We start from the raw sequence: 16,693 nt of genomic DNA, 5'->3' as shown, positions 1-16,693 counted from the left end.
CAACATCGCTTGGTGTTGGAAGCGCGCCGCCAGGCGATAATGTATCAGATATGGTTTCAATTTTGGAGGTTAGTTTCTTATTTGTGCAAAAATTATATACCCACTTATCGATTTGGCCGGTTTCTTTGAGGTCTGTGTATTCCTTCTCACTAAGTTTTTCGCATGCAATGTGAAAATCAAGTATCTGTTAATCTTTTTTGCACATCTAATGCAGAACATTGAACAGTGTTGACTCCCTAGGCGACACTTATGGTTAGATATTTTCAATAATGTTTTATGCTTTTTGCGTTCAAATTGTTGCTGTTTTTTTTTTTAATAAACCATAATCCTGTGTTAAAATTATGCTCACACGTATAAAAACACGTTACATGTTTAAATTGACAAAAAATTTTGGAAAAAAAAAACGTGGAAGATAATGTCGAAATCATCACAACAAAACTATGCAGCAAAAGACTTAAATGGACGTCCAGAAATAACGTAAATTAACCTGTAAAAATATATCTTAAAATCAAAAGTTGACTCATTAATTGACCATAGTCATTAACAATATGTTAAGCAGCACATATTTGTTAGAAAAATTACACGCATAGTTTAAGTACACGGCAACCTTAAGCTTGAAATTTGATTTTCTGAGTGATTTTAAAAAGAAAAGTTTATATGAATAAAGAACTAAAAAAAAAACGGTTTTTCATAAATAACATCATAATCGTTCAGTCGAAATTGTTCTGAAATACTGCAAAAAGAGACTAATTTTGCCCGGGACCGGCCCGACGGTCAACTTTGCCAATATGTTTGACAAAAAGTAGCCCTAACTTATTTTCGGATTAAACAACTAGTATGTTTTTTTCCGTTCTTTTGTTTTTCGTTTCGTTTACAAGATAAAAAATAAAAACCACTTTTTTCTATGTCTTAATGAATAATTAAGATTGCGATTCAGTAATTAAAATTACATGAAATTTATTTACGTATTGACGTTTTTTGCATAGATGTTTAATCGGAAACAGTTTTATTCCAAATTAGCAATATTAACATAAAGCATTACTTTATTATTTAATACCCTTATGAGGTTAAACTGGATTTACTTTGTGTGATAAATTAATGCAGTTAATAAGAATGTTGAGAAATTTGCTTTTTTATTATTTTAAAGTTTTCGAATTAATTGGGCAATTGACAATAAAAACGTTACTTATAAAAATGTAGTGCTTTCCTTCTAAGATAACTTGTGACTAGTTTTTTTTTGTAAATTATTCCTACCAGGCATTTAATGTATTCAATTTAATTTAATTAATTTTATTGCTCAATTTAAGTAAGGCTAAATGTTACAGAATATCATTTAAATATTAAATAGTTTCAAAATTGCATAACTGTTTTAGTAAAGAGGCACTTTAAGCGAACTTCGACCTGAAAAGCGATTTCGCTTAATAACTGTGCTAACTCAATTTGCAATCATATCAGACAAATTCCAAAGTTTTGTATGTTATGGATATTAACTTGCAATTCAATAATTGAGCTATATACAGAGTGTCCCAGAAATAACTAACAGAAATAAATAAATAAATTCAGGGATAAGTTACAAAAGCTTCCTTTTTCTTAATTTTCCTATAATAATAATAAATAATATTTGTTTGTATAATTTAAGCGTCTGGGCACGATTATGATTTTTTTCAAAATGTAATTGACAGCTGTCAGCATTTCTTTGGCATTCGATTGTATTAAAAATGGTCACTTTCGTCATGGCAACTAAGAGTGACAGGATTTAAAATAAGATGCGGCAACATAGCCTGAAAATAAAAAAGTGCTTTGTGCTTCAGTATTGAACAATCAGTTAAAATATATTTTTTATTCTTCAGAAAACCAGTGGCTCAAATTTTTTTCCTTCGAAATATTTAATAACATGGCGGTATGCACCCCACTGGTAAAAATTAAGAAATTAAAATAATTGAAAATAAGTACAGCCTTCACTACCCACTAAGTTTCATTAAAATTTATAAAATCGTTTTGGATAAATTTGGAGTTTTGCATTTTTTTAAATAAATTTTGACATCCTATATTTCGAAAACGGAGATTTTGCTTGCGAAAAACAATTTAATGTAATTGGACAAGGTCTATTTACCCCGTTATTTCTGAGTCAATACAGTTTTTAAAGGAAATCGCTTCTGATGTCTCTTAAAGTCTCTTTACTAAAACAGTTATGCAATTTTTCTGTGGGTTCAAGTATTTTTTCTATATTTTTAAAATTGTTAATATTTTCACTCTCATCCTGCATTTCTAGAAACTCCCCTTATATACCAATGTCAAGAAAAGTATGCTGTATATAATATATATAACATTTCAAAATTGTTAGTTTAGTTATAACCAAATAGATGAAAAAATGTTCTTGCCATGACCTACAGTACCTACTCTAAAGTGCTGGAGGATTGAAGTAACGCTCTATGGTCTTCAATCCGATGAAGGGAAATTCCCTCTGTACCTATGCAAGAAACTTATCTCTTCGAAATAATAAGGACACTGTCTTGTCCTGGGGAGTGAGAAATAGCCCCCGAAGGCGAACGAGCCAAATAATATGGTCAACGGCATAGAATCAGGCAGGTAACGGGAAACCACCTGATTATTTTCCCCTGAGCACACCAAGAATATGAGTATAGGCAAAGAAGAAATGTGAGGATCACCATGCGACCCGATTGGTAACCGACGCTCAGATAGGTCCGGGCCATATATGTAGTGTGAAATATGCTCTAGTGCATATAGATGTGGATGTCCAAGCGGCACATGCGAAATCAGGTACTGAATAATTCCTATAATTCCTAAATTTCCTAAAATCCACCGAAGGAAATCTGTAGACTTGGCCACATGGAACGTCAAATGGTTACTGCAGACTGGAAAGACATTTGCTTTGGAAAGAGAGCTTAAACAGGCAATATACAAAGAGAAACATAAAAATTTACGGAATCTCTGAGACTCACTGGAGAGGCATGGGCCACTTCTTGACTTCCGACGACCACACCTTTTACGTAGCGGGAGCCGAACAAATCGATTATATTTTAATAAAAAATCGATGGCGAAGTACCATCGAAAATATCGGGGTAGACTGTGGGTCTGACCACACGCTACTTTGGTCCAAATACAAAACCAAACTAAAGAAACAAACTATGCCCAACAGCAATCCCAAGACTAAACTTCGATGTAGATCTTTTTAAACGGGTCTTGAAAAATCACGACGCCCGGGTCGTCGTTTATAATATAGAAGAGGCTTGAAGAAGCATTAAGAGTGGATAACTGAAGCAGTGAAATCATGAAAAGAAAATTCTCAAATTATGAAAAAACGTTGGATTAGTGATAACACCATGAAACTCGTCGAGCAACGGAAGCAACTAAAACTAGCGCCAAATTAAGAGAACCAGGTTAATATTAAACAACTGAACAGAGAGATCAAGGCAGCAAGCAGGCGAGATAAAAATGACCACATCGTAGGAGTCTGCAGGGAACTGGAGGAACATTCCCACAAACATGAGTGTCGAGAATTTTTTAACAAAGTAAGATATCTCTCTAAAGAATTCAAACTGCGCACCCAAGTGATAAAGAATGAGGACGGAGAAATTATGAATAACGCTAACGGTATAGCAGAAGTTTGGAAAATATATTGCGAAAAACTTTACAAAGGTCATTTAGAAAAACTCTCAGAACAAATAATTATCCCTCAAGCGCCTGATATACTAAGATGGAAAGTTGAAAATGTCATAAAACTGATTTGAAACAAAAAATTACCAGGTATGGATCAAATAACAGCAGAGGTGTTAAAGTATCTGGGCGAGGCGAGAATAGAGCTGTTTCATAAAATCCGTAACCTGATATGGAAAACAGAACATTTTCCTGAAGATTGGCGAGAGTCGCTGTTTATTCCAACATTCAAAAAAGGTTCGTCTTAGGAATGCAGCAACTACAGAACAGTTTCACTACCTGCTTCGACTGGTACTATCTGGTATCTATCAGGAAAACTGATCAGAAACAATGCAACGACTAGTCATAGAAAGAAAAATAGAAGGCAGAACCCAAGAGGCAGATCTCCAACTAGATGGGTAGACCAAACAAAACCCTTGCTAAATATGAGACTGCATGATGCCGAGAGGACTGCACAATATAGGCAAGCATGGAATCGACTGCTGAATGAAATATGAATGGTGTCCCAGCATCCTCTGGAGGTTAACGGAAAAAGGAGGAGGAGGAACGATCTGCAGAACTATACAAATTATATTCCCCTTTATTTAAGGAATTAAATTACCTTCTTATTTCTAGAAGTTGTAAAGTTGAAAATACTGATGTGTGACTTTAACAGAAAAAAATTCAAATTTACTTAAACTTCATGGCCTTAACTATTGTGACAAATCACAGACAAAAAATTTCATAATTGTGTTTCATCAAACGTTATTAGCTTTTTACATTAATCTTTTCAAGGTATTTGCCTTTTTGGCTTGCTCCGCTGCTTTAGTTTTTCACTTTTAATTAATATTGTATGGAAACAACTGAAATCCAACGTCCTTGTGGCCTTTTCGGGATTTTTGTCTATTGCAATTCTCAAAAACAGTCGCTGCTGTGTATATAAGCAACGGAATAAGCCATTCTGACCCATTTTGTGAAAATTTAAATTGATCGTCAAATAAATAACGTGGAGGGAAACTTTATCACGCAACATTTTCCTTCATCAAGCTCGTGCAGTCGATCCCGCGATTTTACTCAAGAAACAGCCATTTTTCCTTCTGCTATCGAAATGGGTTTATTAAATTCAAATATTTTTGCCACGCATTTTCGATGTTTGTGTCTGGTAGCAATTTTTTTTATAAGTTCATGCGAGTTGTCCGAAATTGATATTCCCAATCAGGGCAAAATTCTTGGAATCGAATTATCCAAAGCCAGAGTGCAGAAAATTATGGCATATTTTGGAATACCTTACGCACAACCTCCAGTTGGAAACTTGAGATTTGCACCTCCGGTTACAAATCCTCTTCCTGAGTGGAAAGACGTTAGAAATTATTCGTCGTATCTACCGGGTTGTCTCCAGGTGAAAGAAGATTACAAGGACTCTGAATTACCATTTTTGCAATTGTTAACTGATGAGAAATTACCCACCGTTGTAAGTGAAGACTGCTTATACTTGAATATTTTTGTACCTAATGGTAAGTTTATAGATAGCAGTAATTGTTAACCATTTACTCTTATTATTTCCTATAAAAAAAGTGTTTAAGAGATTTCAACGTCAACATCGAGCTAGGTTTCTTCAAAATCCTAAATCCTCGCCACAGTGACAAGCGCCTAATTATAAAAATTTTAAATAGTCTGTTTACGTTAAGTCAAACCTGAGCCAAATATAAATAATCAAAATCACTCAATCTGGGAAAGTTCTAAGGGAAAATCAGTTTTTGTAACACTGACCCTGAAAGGAACTGGAAGCTTAATACATAATTCATGTCAAAAATAATTTATTACAGATTAGATTGCTTTATGCAAATGTGAAGACCAAGTTTTGGGTTTTGACCTTTACCCATATTTACTCTAATATAGTTCAAGTTGCCAATAGTAACTGGGTTTCGTTTTTTACCTTAAATAACCAAAGATTTTGCTGGAAGGAATTCATTGTTTTACAAAGTACAAAAATGTATTGCAAATTCTTGCATTAAAAAAGTAAAAAATATTGGGAGGCATGTAAACAATTCCATGTTTATCGCTGATATAAATCATTTTTACCTCCTATTTCACTTGATCTTACCTCTATTTACCTTCGAATCGTTTCTCCGTACGATGCAAATCATCTGAAAAAATCATCGAGCATCTGAAACAACTGTTTCAACTTACATTGCTCGAATTTAAGTTCATACATGATATGTTTTTAATAACATTTTAATATTTTATAACATAATTTTACAGTACAAAGTGAGCATTTGACCGAATATTTCAGCTTGTGAATTCTGAATGTCCGTTTTTGGGTAAACATTGTAAAAATTATACCTAAAGAAAATTCTTTCAAGTCCATTTAGTTTCAAGTGACATCAATGTTTGAATGAACATAAATCAATTCAGCGCTTAATATTCTATATTTTGGGTGAACACTTTATAATTTTGTAACACAAACTTTTCTACGTTTGTATGTAAATGGCGAATTAATGAAAAATTATACGAATTAAAAAGAGATAAAGAGACAAGCGATTCTTAACCGAAAATAAAACAGCACTCGTTACCATTGCCATTTAGTTAATAAACTCACAACGTTTTATTTTGAAGCAGTTAAAATAAAGCTTCCTTCCAAGAGGATGATAATTATCAAAATAATACGTTAGAGCACTTTTTTGTTTAAAGGAACAATTTATTGTTTAAAGGATTTTCTTGGCAATTCAATTAGTATTGCAGAATAAAGGAAAAGTCATCACTAACAAATTTCCAAGCAGCGATAATAAAAGTCAAATTCCCTTGCAGAGTATTCTGGTATATTGCAGTTTTATAAAACCTGATTAATGTATATTAAAAAACATACATTTTTTTTGTCTGAAAACTAACAAATTCTTTTTATTTTTGAAATATTTTTTTATCACATTTGCGTTTTTATAGTATCTGGTTTCCTTTTTAATGTGTATTATAAAACACAATTTTTTATCTGGAAACTAACAAAACTTTTTTTTTTCAAATATATTTATCACATTATCTGGCATATCTTATTACATAGTGCTTTTCCTACGTCAGTTCAATGACTTTCATTTAGAGCTTTATTCAAAACATTCATTCAAACATTGAAAGGTTTATAATGAAGTATTTGCGGGCACAAAATTTGTTTGTAGTTTTATTACAAAACCGTATCTTACACATATTTCTGGAGACAAAAGCATACGATTTAGCACAACTTCCTTGGAAGAAAACTGACCGGAAACAGAAATTCAGGGGGCCAAAATATTTTTTTGCAAATGGTCTTTTTCAAATAACTTTAAAACTCAACTGTTTTCGAGATATTTGCAATTAAAGTATCCATACATCCAAGTGCGTACGTAAAAATATTGCCTTATTAGGTTGTGATGCTTTCTCAGTAGTTTCGCACTATTTAGGACATAAATTGATTTGGTTCTTATATTTTACAACCCAGTTGGAATTGAAATGTGTAACTAAATTTTCTACAAAATGATTTTTTTGATTATTTGACCACTAAACATAAGGAACGATTACCATATTCTTGCAGAATATCAGCAGAAGTCAAACACCATAGATTTTAATCCTCTAGATTTTTGTATACCCGAAACTATCAATTAATAAAAATTCAAAATGCTGTGAAGAGATTTGGGAATAAACAAAATTTTTTTTAAGCTAAAAAATCGTTTATTAATTGTATGATTTAACTGATGACTGGTTGAAAACGGAGCTCATAATCAAATTTCTCACCCTCGAAAACTCGTGAATACCGAATTTTAATGAAAAACTCTATTCCAACGAAAAGCGAACTAATAAAACTGTATTAGTTCGCTTAGTTTCACTTAAGTCTCACTCACATACTCGCAATCTTTGTTTCAAAATTTACTAAAATTTCTTTTTCACTTTAAAAGTTCGAATCAACTCATAAATTATGTTTAACAATTGCAGGTGTAAGAAAAATAATTATGCTCAACTCAATAAAGCAATCAAAATTGATAATTAACAGTTTAAAGCAATATTATGAATTGTGATCGTCGAGTAAAGGTGAACAAGATTTTTTTTAGATTTTTGGTGGTTTTTGGCGAGCTTTGAAACACATTATTGAGTTTCTAGAGAATTCTGGACAATTATTGAGTGTTTTACGTTCCAAATAACGTGTTAAACACGATAATAAAATAGCATACCAGAGCAAGAGAATTATTAGAAGAGATTAATTAGCATCTTTTATATGTCTTTCAATAAGAACATCGAATTGATTGCATTGCGAAGATAAAAACGGGCAGCAATTGTAAAACATTACTGAAATAAAACCATCCGGATATTTGAAACCTCCTGTGTATCAAGAAAAATAGGCAAGATTATTCCTTTGAAATCCAATAAGTTGATGATATGGATTTCAAATTAACGCCATCGCAAAATATCCTTCTTCATAAAGTAACTTACGCTAGAGATTGCATTCCTAGATAATGCTTCATAGCTACCATTAATTTCTTTATCGTAACCCTCACCATTACACCACGCCTTTACTCTGTTTTTACAACAACTTTCTCATTACAAAAGTTCGAAAACCAAATTATGCCACGTTCCTTATTTTCACGAAGACCATAAATTGCCACGTTTCCAACCTTGAGTCCTTTAAATTTTGAAATCGCCAGATTCCAATCTAATCGTAAACAGAGAGATCGATACACCTGGGTACCCGTTAGAGTTTTACTTTCAGGAAAATATACGACTGCCTTTTTCCATTCCCATATGTCATCAGGAAAGGAAATCATGACATGTAGATTGCATAAACTATTAATTCTTAGATTAATCTGGAATACTTATGCTATTGGAAATGGCATACATGGCCATTTGTAGGAAGTCTTGTACCTGCATTTCTGTACTTCTTGTTCTTAGAAAAATAGTAATTAACACTTCATACATCAAATGAGAAGTAACTGGAAGAGGACAATGAAGACACCAATGTACCAGCTTTTGCAGATGTTCCTTTCACTTATCGTAATGTGCCTAAAAAATGTAAGGTGGATTTTTTAGGATAACAAGATTGGTTTTTCCACTGCTACTATGAGACGATATCAAGATCAATCAATCATCGCTAACTAGCGTTTTCTTTGGTAGTTTTCTAGAAAAACGTATCTCTAGATAAGATTTAACTTCCCTCGAAGAAATCCGCAGGAAAATCTGCTAAATTACCACATTCAAAAGAACCGTCTGTTCTTTAATCGACCCTTTAACTGAATGTGCGTGTATGGTATGGTAATGAGACATAGACACGCTAGAAAATGGCGTTAGCGCTATGCCTATGTCCGGTCCTGTGCACGTACATTTAGTTTATGCCTCAGCAAAAACTCAAAAAATGTTTCATTCATGTACCTATTCAAGGAGCACTAAGGAGATGCTTTTTCCATGGGATTAAGCGACAAAACGAAACGTTTATTTCGTTTAGCTTCAGATTAATTAGGTAAATCTGAACCACTCAGCCACCTAATGATCGCATTAACTATAATGCGTAATACCCATTCCTATCTTATCTCATACAGGGTTTTATTAATTAGTTTAGAGATACACCGATAATAACAATTCATAAGCTTCAAAAAACCTTGCTTACATCTCTAATCCGGGAATTAATAAAATTACTTCAATGGGATTATTGAAGCTTTTAAGCTGAATATAAATACATACTGTTCTTATGGTGAACATAAAAATGAAAATAATTGCACAATTAGCAACAATTTTTCATTACAATATTAATAAATTAGTATTTGTTAATTTGCATTATTAACTGAAATCTCGAAAGTTTGAAATTTGCAGTGCATTTTAGAAGCTTGCTGGTAGTGATGAGCAAGACTGGTTTTGGTCTTGCAGTCTTGGTGTTGATCTTGAATCTTGGTGTGAAAAAAGGAAGACGAAAACCAAGACCAAGACTGACTTTTGGGTTGCCAAACTTAGACCAAGACCATGTATGACCAAGATCAAGACTTGAGAGACTCTCGCAAGACTCTTGCAAAAGTTGTGTTTTCGTTAGCTTTTATTGAATTTTACCTCTTATTAAAACCATGGAAGTCTTGACTTGGTTTTGCTTTACTCATCACTACCGACGGGCCCGTGTATACTTTATACAGGGTGTCCCGTAAGCACATGATCAAAAGGATGCTGCGATATTGTTTGCATCAAAAGAAGACGATCTGACCTAACTTTTATTAATAAAAAATGTCTGGCTCGTCTGCTATTGATGGTCAAAGTTCTTCAAAAAAAATGTATTTTTGAAATAACGGGAGAAATTGTACGATGGACGAAAGATTTTGATGAAATCGAGTTCATCCGTTTTGGACAAGTGGTGAATTCTTGAGTGTCGTGGTACAAAAACTACTAGAACTTTTTATTTGACTGATGAAATCAAGTAATTTTTTGTTTGTTGATGCACTAATCATTTGTTCACAATTTTGTGCTCTTTGTAAAATCTTTTAGCATTTATAGTTTTTTCGAAAAAAAAAACATTTCTGCTTCCTTGCCACTTAACAATGTTAGACATTAAGACGATTAAGAAGTTATGTAAGACTTGTCCAAACCGGCTGAACTCGATTGTCTTACACAAGAACAAATTTACAGCTAAAGTTTCACCAAAATACATCGTACCACTCTCAATATTTCAAAAAAGATTTTCTAAGTACGTGTATTAGACATTAGGCAGAAATAGCCAACATTTTGAGTTTCGCAGGTTTTGAAAATTTTTTAAAAACTAATGCGCACTCCAACTCAAATGAAAGTTGTACACCTTCTAGAACTTCTAAACATCCCGGAAGCTTCGGTCTTCCGTCTGTTCGGCTTGTGAATTTTTAGAGACGGACCTGTATATTTCTGAGCAAAGATTCAAAGATGTGGAAAGTGAATAAAATCGACAAATCGATTGATTTTTTATGAGTTTGAATAGATTTTTCTTATAAAATATCGAAATCTATCGAGTTCTTCAACTTCACATTTTTTAAGAAGAATTTTTTTAAAAAGCGTCAGTTTTGAGTTTTTTGGTCTAAAAAGTTCGGAAATCTCTAAAAAAGATTGCGCGTTTTGAACTAATCGAAAAAATCCGTTGAAAAGTTTGGAAATTATTTTTTGGTTCAAACTGGCATGGTTTGATACTAAGTTGAGACACTTTTCTGAATAACAAAGTTTAAAAATTTATGGAACAACCAATTTTGCAATTCTTTATGGTGTTATAAGAGATATAATTAATACGTTTCTTCAAATCGTATCCACGTATTAACTACAATATATTGAAAACACCTGACAATTCCTTGTCCTTGTCAATTAACAAATTTGCAAATCGTGTCTCTTGAGTAACATTATAAAACTACCTTGAGGATCCTAATTCTAACTTCAGTTTTAAAGGTGAATATACAAATTTTAAGTTATCCCTAATTTTCTTGCAGAGTTTTTCTCTTACGAGGCTCAGTTAATAGGTTTCCTTTCATTATTTCCAAGAAATGTCAACATTTGGTATTTATAAATTGAAATAGCTACTGGAGCTGAAATGCTAACACAAGGGAGGGACGAGGTTAATGGTGCAAGAAAAAAACTAATAAACCCCGGAAGGCATTTAACAAAGTACATAGTAAAAATATACAGTGAGCCCAGAAGGAATATCTAAATTTGTTGAAGTTGATGGTCCTAAGTTATTTTTTGGGCCACTATTTGTATTTTGTATAAATAAATTTTAATATTAAAAAATCGCATTTACAAATAAAAATTGACGGGTCCCTGTTTTTCTTCCAAAAAACGGTCCGCTGAATTTTAAATTAATTTTGGCGTTACTTCTGTGACTGCATATTGCATATTATTCAATTGAATTGCTAATTAGGTTAGTTTTATAAAAAAAAAATAGTATTTTAATCAGATATTTGTGAGGTAAGCGAAGACTATGGCAAGTTTATGATACAAGTAGTTAGTTGAGTTATTACCGCATTAGGGATTTATTATCGCCTGTATTGAAGAGTAGCCATCGAGGATTTTCAATTTAGAAAATGTACATTCTAAACTTCACAACTTTAATTTAAAATTAACCAAACAAAAAAAGGAAAAATGCGTAAATAGGTGCGACTTTCTATTCTAATACATGAGAGTTATTAGCGATTAATTCCAACTCTGAAGTGACTGAGACATGCTAATAATAATGAGTTTATTCCATGTTCGCTGTTTGCGTTAAAATTTAGCAGTTGCAACGCAGAAATAGAATGTCTGCTTTTCATAAAATGATTAATTCAAATTTTCAAATATCTGGTTTTCAAACGACAATTCTTAAGATCAATCAATCAAAAACGTAAATCCTAAAAATTTGTTGAGTTTTGGCTGTTTGCATAAAAATTCAGCAGCTGCAAAGTAGAAATATAATTTATTATCTTCATAAAATGAACAATTGAAATACATATGTTGTTTTCCAACGACAATCCTAAAAATTTGTCGCATTTAGAATTCCTAAAGAAGTCATAAAGTTTATTTTCCAGTAGCTGTAAAACAGCCTTTTGTTCTGGAACTAAATGAACAACTCGAAATGCTGTAAAATCAAACAGAACTCTACTTTCTGTTTCGCATTTTTATGGCCTTTGATTTGTGTTTTATAGCTTTGCTGCCCTAAACCTATAAAAATAGAAGTCATGGAAAAGCGTTACCTTTCCATGCCATTACGTAATTGTATTGCTGCATGGTCAATTAAAAACTGTAGATTAAATCACGGTTTGCGGTAAACGTCCAAATCAACGAAACAATGTTAAAGTTTCCGGCTGAGTTTTATATTTGTTAAGTTAAATTTGAACTATGAACTATAATTTCTTCACTTTGTTATTAATTAATTAAGTTCCACTGGTTTGAAACGTTTGAAAATTTCAGCTCCTAAGCCACCTCAGGGTTATGCCACAATAATTTGGATTCATCCGGGAAATTTCACAACCGGTTTACCCTCAATCTGGAACCCGCATACACTCGTCTATAGGCAAAGGGTTATCATAGTTACTTTTGCTTGGAGACTGAACATTATGGGATTTTTTACAACAATGGATGCGGAAGTATCTGGCAACTACGGCTTAATGGATCAACAAGCCGCAATGGATTGGGTGAAAAAGAACATTGAATTATTCGGGGGAAATTCTAACAACATTTGTCTTATGGGTTATGGCACAGGCGCTACCAGCATCGGCATTCATATGATCAATCAGCAATCGAGGTTGGTGGAGTGAAATATTGCACTTGCGTTTTTGGCTATTCCATGTTTTATAAAACTAACTGTGCCAAGGTCCCGCCAGTTTAAATTACTGCAGATATCATTATAGAAACAAGTTGAACATACAAATCGCCTTTAATGTTATGCTTTTATGCTGCTGTTAGAACACGATATGCTGGCTAAGCCATTTATGTGGTTTTGCAACTCATTTAGAAAGCCTAAGTCTGCCAGTTTTAAATGTTATACATTTGTTTTGCAGAGACCTGTTTCACAAGGCAATAGTAATGAGTGGAAGTTTGTTCCAGCCATCAGCCATTCGATATCCTCAGGAAGATGAATTGGTTGTAGATAAGCTCGCCAAAGAGTTTGGCTGTTTAAGAAAACCAACGTTTCGCTTGCTGGAATGCTTACGACGTGCTGAACCTGATTCGTTAGTTCAGCAAACCTCAAATATTAACTGGAGGCCTCTTATTGATAAGGATTTAACTAACCAGAGCGCTCCATTTCTACCAGAACCTCCAAAGAACTTTTTCGATCGTGAAGATTATGCAAAAATTCCTGTTTTAACTGGATATACAAATATGGAACAAGGCCTCGAACTTGACGATATCGACGCTAACGTCACATATTCTTCAGAAATACTTCACCAAATTATGGAAGAACTTGTTAGGGGAGATCTTCCCAACATAAATATCACAGAATCCTCTTGTAATTATAATTATGACCACGTAGTGGATTCAGTAATGTTTTTCTATTCACCCCCCACTCCAAAATATGATGCAGACACGCTGAGGACTATCATAGGAAACTTCATGGTTGAGAAAACGTATGGTTCTTCCACGATTTTACTGGCTTCATATTTAAGCATAAATCAGCCAACATTCGTCTACAGATTTGATATGAAACCCAGTTCTAAAATAGCGAATAAAAATCTACCAAATTGGGTACAGGTACCACATTTGTTCGATTTAACCTACGTTTGGGGCTTGCCCTACTGGAAACCCGATCAGCAAGAATGGGATCCCAGAGACAAACGAATAGCTGATACCGTTATGTCTTTTTGGACCAATTTTGCTAAAACATCTGATCCAACGAAAAATACAATTTACCCGATAAAATGGGATCGTTTTACAAAAGACAATCCTGGTTTATTAATTATGGACAATAACATATACATGAGCAGTTCGAAAAGTGTCAACTACAAGGCTTTCGAATTTTGGAACGAATATTATCCTAAGGTGTTGTCTATCGCTACAGAATGCTGTGGTCTATCTGATTCCAGTTCTTTAGTAGTGTCTCATATAATCTTGCTTTTACTTTTAGGAATTCAATTACTTCTCGTATTTTAATTTTATCTGACTAATTTGGCTAATATTTATTAGCACAATAAAATGTTCCCAAAAATATCGAGAATTAATTTTTCTATTCAGTAGATAATTGTAAAAATGTTTATATATTAAACACATTTAGCTCTTGCAGATATCAGTACCTATAATGCAGAAGTGCACATTTAATTGTTTTCAATGTAACGTTTAGTATCTATGAAAGACAATTTAAAAAATATCGTTTGATACTCTGCATTTTTCAAATCCTTTTAATAGTTATAGTTTTCCGTTTCGATGTACTGAGCGGTAAATAAGTATTAATAAATTAATAATTGACTTGAGTAAAATTGTAAGGAAAATTAACTTAGCGACATTTCGTATAAAATTTCTATTTACAGGGCCCAACACTTTAAAATAGCAAACGCAAGCAATTATAGGCGTTTAATAACATTAAGTTAACTAGAAAAATTAGATCTAACATAAGTTTTTATCCTGATTCAAGACTCAGGCATTGAAGCATCTTCACTTACTCTTGTATCTGTTCAAAAAAATATATTTAATTCTGAACAAAACTGGACACATTCCCATAGAAATATGTTTTTTTTTTGTTAAACTTTCAATCACTCCTCGAAATTTGTTGCAAATATTACAAAACATTATTTGTACATGAAGAGCTATTAGTTACTATTAGCTCTTCGTTTGTTGTAGGCTGAAGAAGAAACATGTAATACAGGAGCATTCTATATTCGAAAGTAACATTATGAAGTAAAATAAACTTTTTTACTCCTCAAAGTGTCCCTCATTTAAATTGCCCCAGTCGCATGTATCCCACTCTGAATTTTTTATTACAAACACCCATTTTGAGACCGATATTTATTGAGCTGGCCAAAATCAGGAATGTACATAATTTTTTTTAAACTTTTAGTATATTTTCGGCCAAGTATCTTAAAGATTGCAAAAATTTCATATTGTTCTTCCGTCAATTTGAAAAGTGTGGTATTTTTTATAGAGCGCAGTTGTGTAAAATCATCTATTATGAGAGCGATATTAGCTAAGCTGGCAACAATCAGGATTCTGAGAGATTTTTATTAACCTCTAAGAATTTGTAGAGTCGACCATCGTCTAAATATAACAAAAATTTCAAAAGGCTGCTTCCATTGGTTTAGAACATACGAACTTTTAAAGAAGAAAGAGCAGTAATGTTCAAACAATCATTATGTGACCAATATTTATTGAGCTGGCAAAAATCAAGATTAATTTTGATGTCTGTGAAACTTTCAGTGGTTTTCGAACCAAGTGTAAAGATGACATGGTTGATGACATGACAAAAATTTGAAATTGTGACTAGTATCAATCTGAGAGGTATAATTTTTTTCTTGATAGAGCGCAGTTGAGTAAAAGCTTCTAGCGTGAGTTCGATATTTAGTAAGCTCGCAACAATTAGATTTCCGGACGATTATGAAACTCCAAAAGTGTGTAGTGTCTTCTTCTTCTGAATCTAGGGAAATCTTCTGAATCTAGGGAAAATTCCAAGTGGCTACTTGCTTTAGCTTTGAAAAAGGGAATTTTTGAAGACAGAGCGCAGATGAGTATTATCCGTTTTGAGACTGATATTTACTAAGCTGCCAAAATTTAGAAATCTACACGTGTTTTTTGAAACTTTGAGAATGTGTAAAGCCAAGCATCTTGTAAATATGATAAAAGCTTCAAATATTGCTACTTGTATTACTTTTAAATATGCGAGTTTTTACGAGACAGCGCTTTGAGTGCAATCAACAATTTCAAGACCGATTTTCACTAGCTTCGCAAAAATCAGAATTATCACTGATTTTTCTAAAGCTATGAGAATACGTAGGGACAAGCATCTTCTAACCATTGTAAAAGTTTCAAATTTGCTACTTGCGTTAATTTGAAAGATGTAAGTGTTTAAAGAAAAGGTCGCAGTTGGGAACATATTTTGAGACTGATATTTAATAAGCTTGCAAAAATCAGGATTTCAGACTATTTCTTTGAAAATGTGTACAATTATAGAGTGGAATATATGCTAAAGATTCTAGAATTTTTAAAGAACCGCCTGTTGTAGTTTCATTATGAGATCGATATTTTGTAAGCCAGTAAAACTTTAGATTCTGGACGATTTTCATGAAATGTTTAGTATCTTTAGCATTCAAAAATTATAATCCAATGATAACGCTCTCATGACTACGCTTTTCGTCCAATAAAATAATGGTAACGAAAATATTATTGCGTAAAGTGGACGAATGCGAAACGTCTCTATTAAATCCCTCACCAACTGTGCAACGTTAACGTAACCGCGCCCTCTGTGTAGTAGATGGGAAATTTGTAATTGACCTTTATATTGCCAAATCTACCACACTAGGATTAGCAATAGACGTGTATTTTTGTTTTCTCAATTTTTATTACACTTTATTTAAGTGTTATAATTAACATAAATGCAGGTAAAAGCTGTTTAAAATGGGCTAGAAAA

General features: G+C 32.9%; 1 protein-coding gene across 1 annotated transcript; it reads left to right on the top strand.

The window, feature by feature from the left end:
- The first annotated feature begins 4,523 nt into the window (after nt 1–4,523).
- LOC109533868 (fatty acyl-CoA hydrolase precursor, medium chain) lies at nt 4,524–14,997 on the top strand. The gene is made up of 3 exons (XM_019899374.2): nt 4,524–5,171; nt 12,550–12,883; nt 13,140–14,997. Exons 1-3 carry the CDS (start codon nt 4,766–4,768, stop codon nt 14,227–14,229), a joined length of 1,830 nt encoding a protein of 609 aa, XP_019754933.2. The 5' UTR covers nt 4,524–4,765; the 3' UTR covers nt 14,230–14,997.
- The last annotated feature ends 1,696 nt before the right edge of the window (nt 14,998–16,693 follow it).

This window comes from Dendroctonus ponderosae, unplaced genomic scaffold, assembly GCF_020466585.1.
Source record: "Dendroctonus ponderosae isolate FM_Combo_2020 unplaced genomic scaffold, Dpon_F_20191213v2 Dpon_F_20191213_1, whole genome shotgun sequence".
Classification (NCBI taxonomy): domain Eukaryota; kingdom Metazoa; phylum Arthropoda; class Insecta; order Coleoptera; family Curculionidae; genus Dendroctonus; species Dendroctonus ponderosae.
This window is presented reverse-complemented; position numbering and strand designations above follow the sequence as displayed.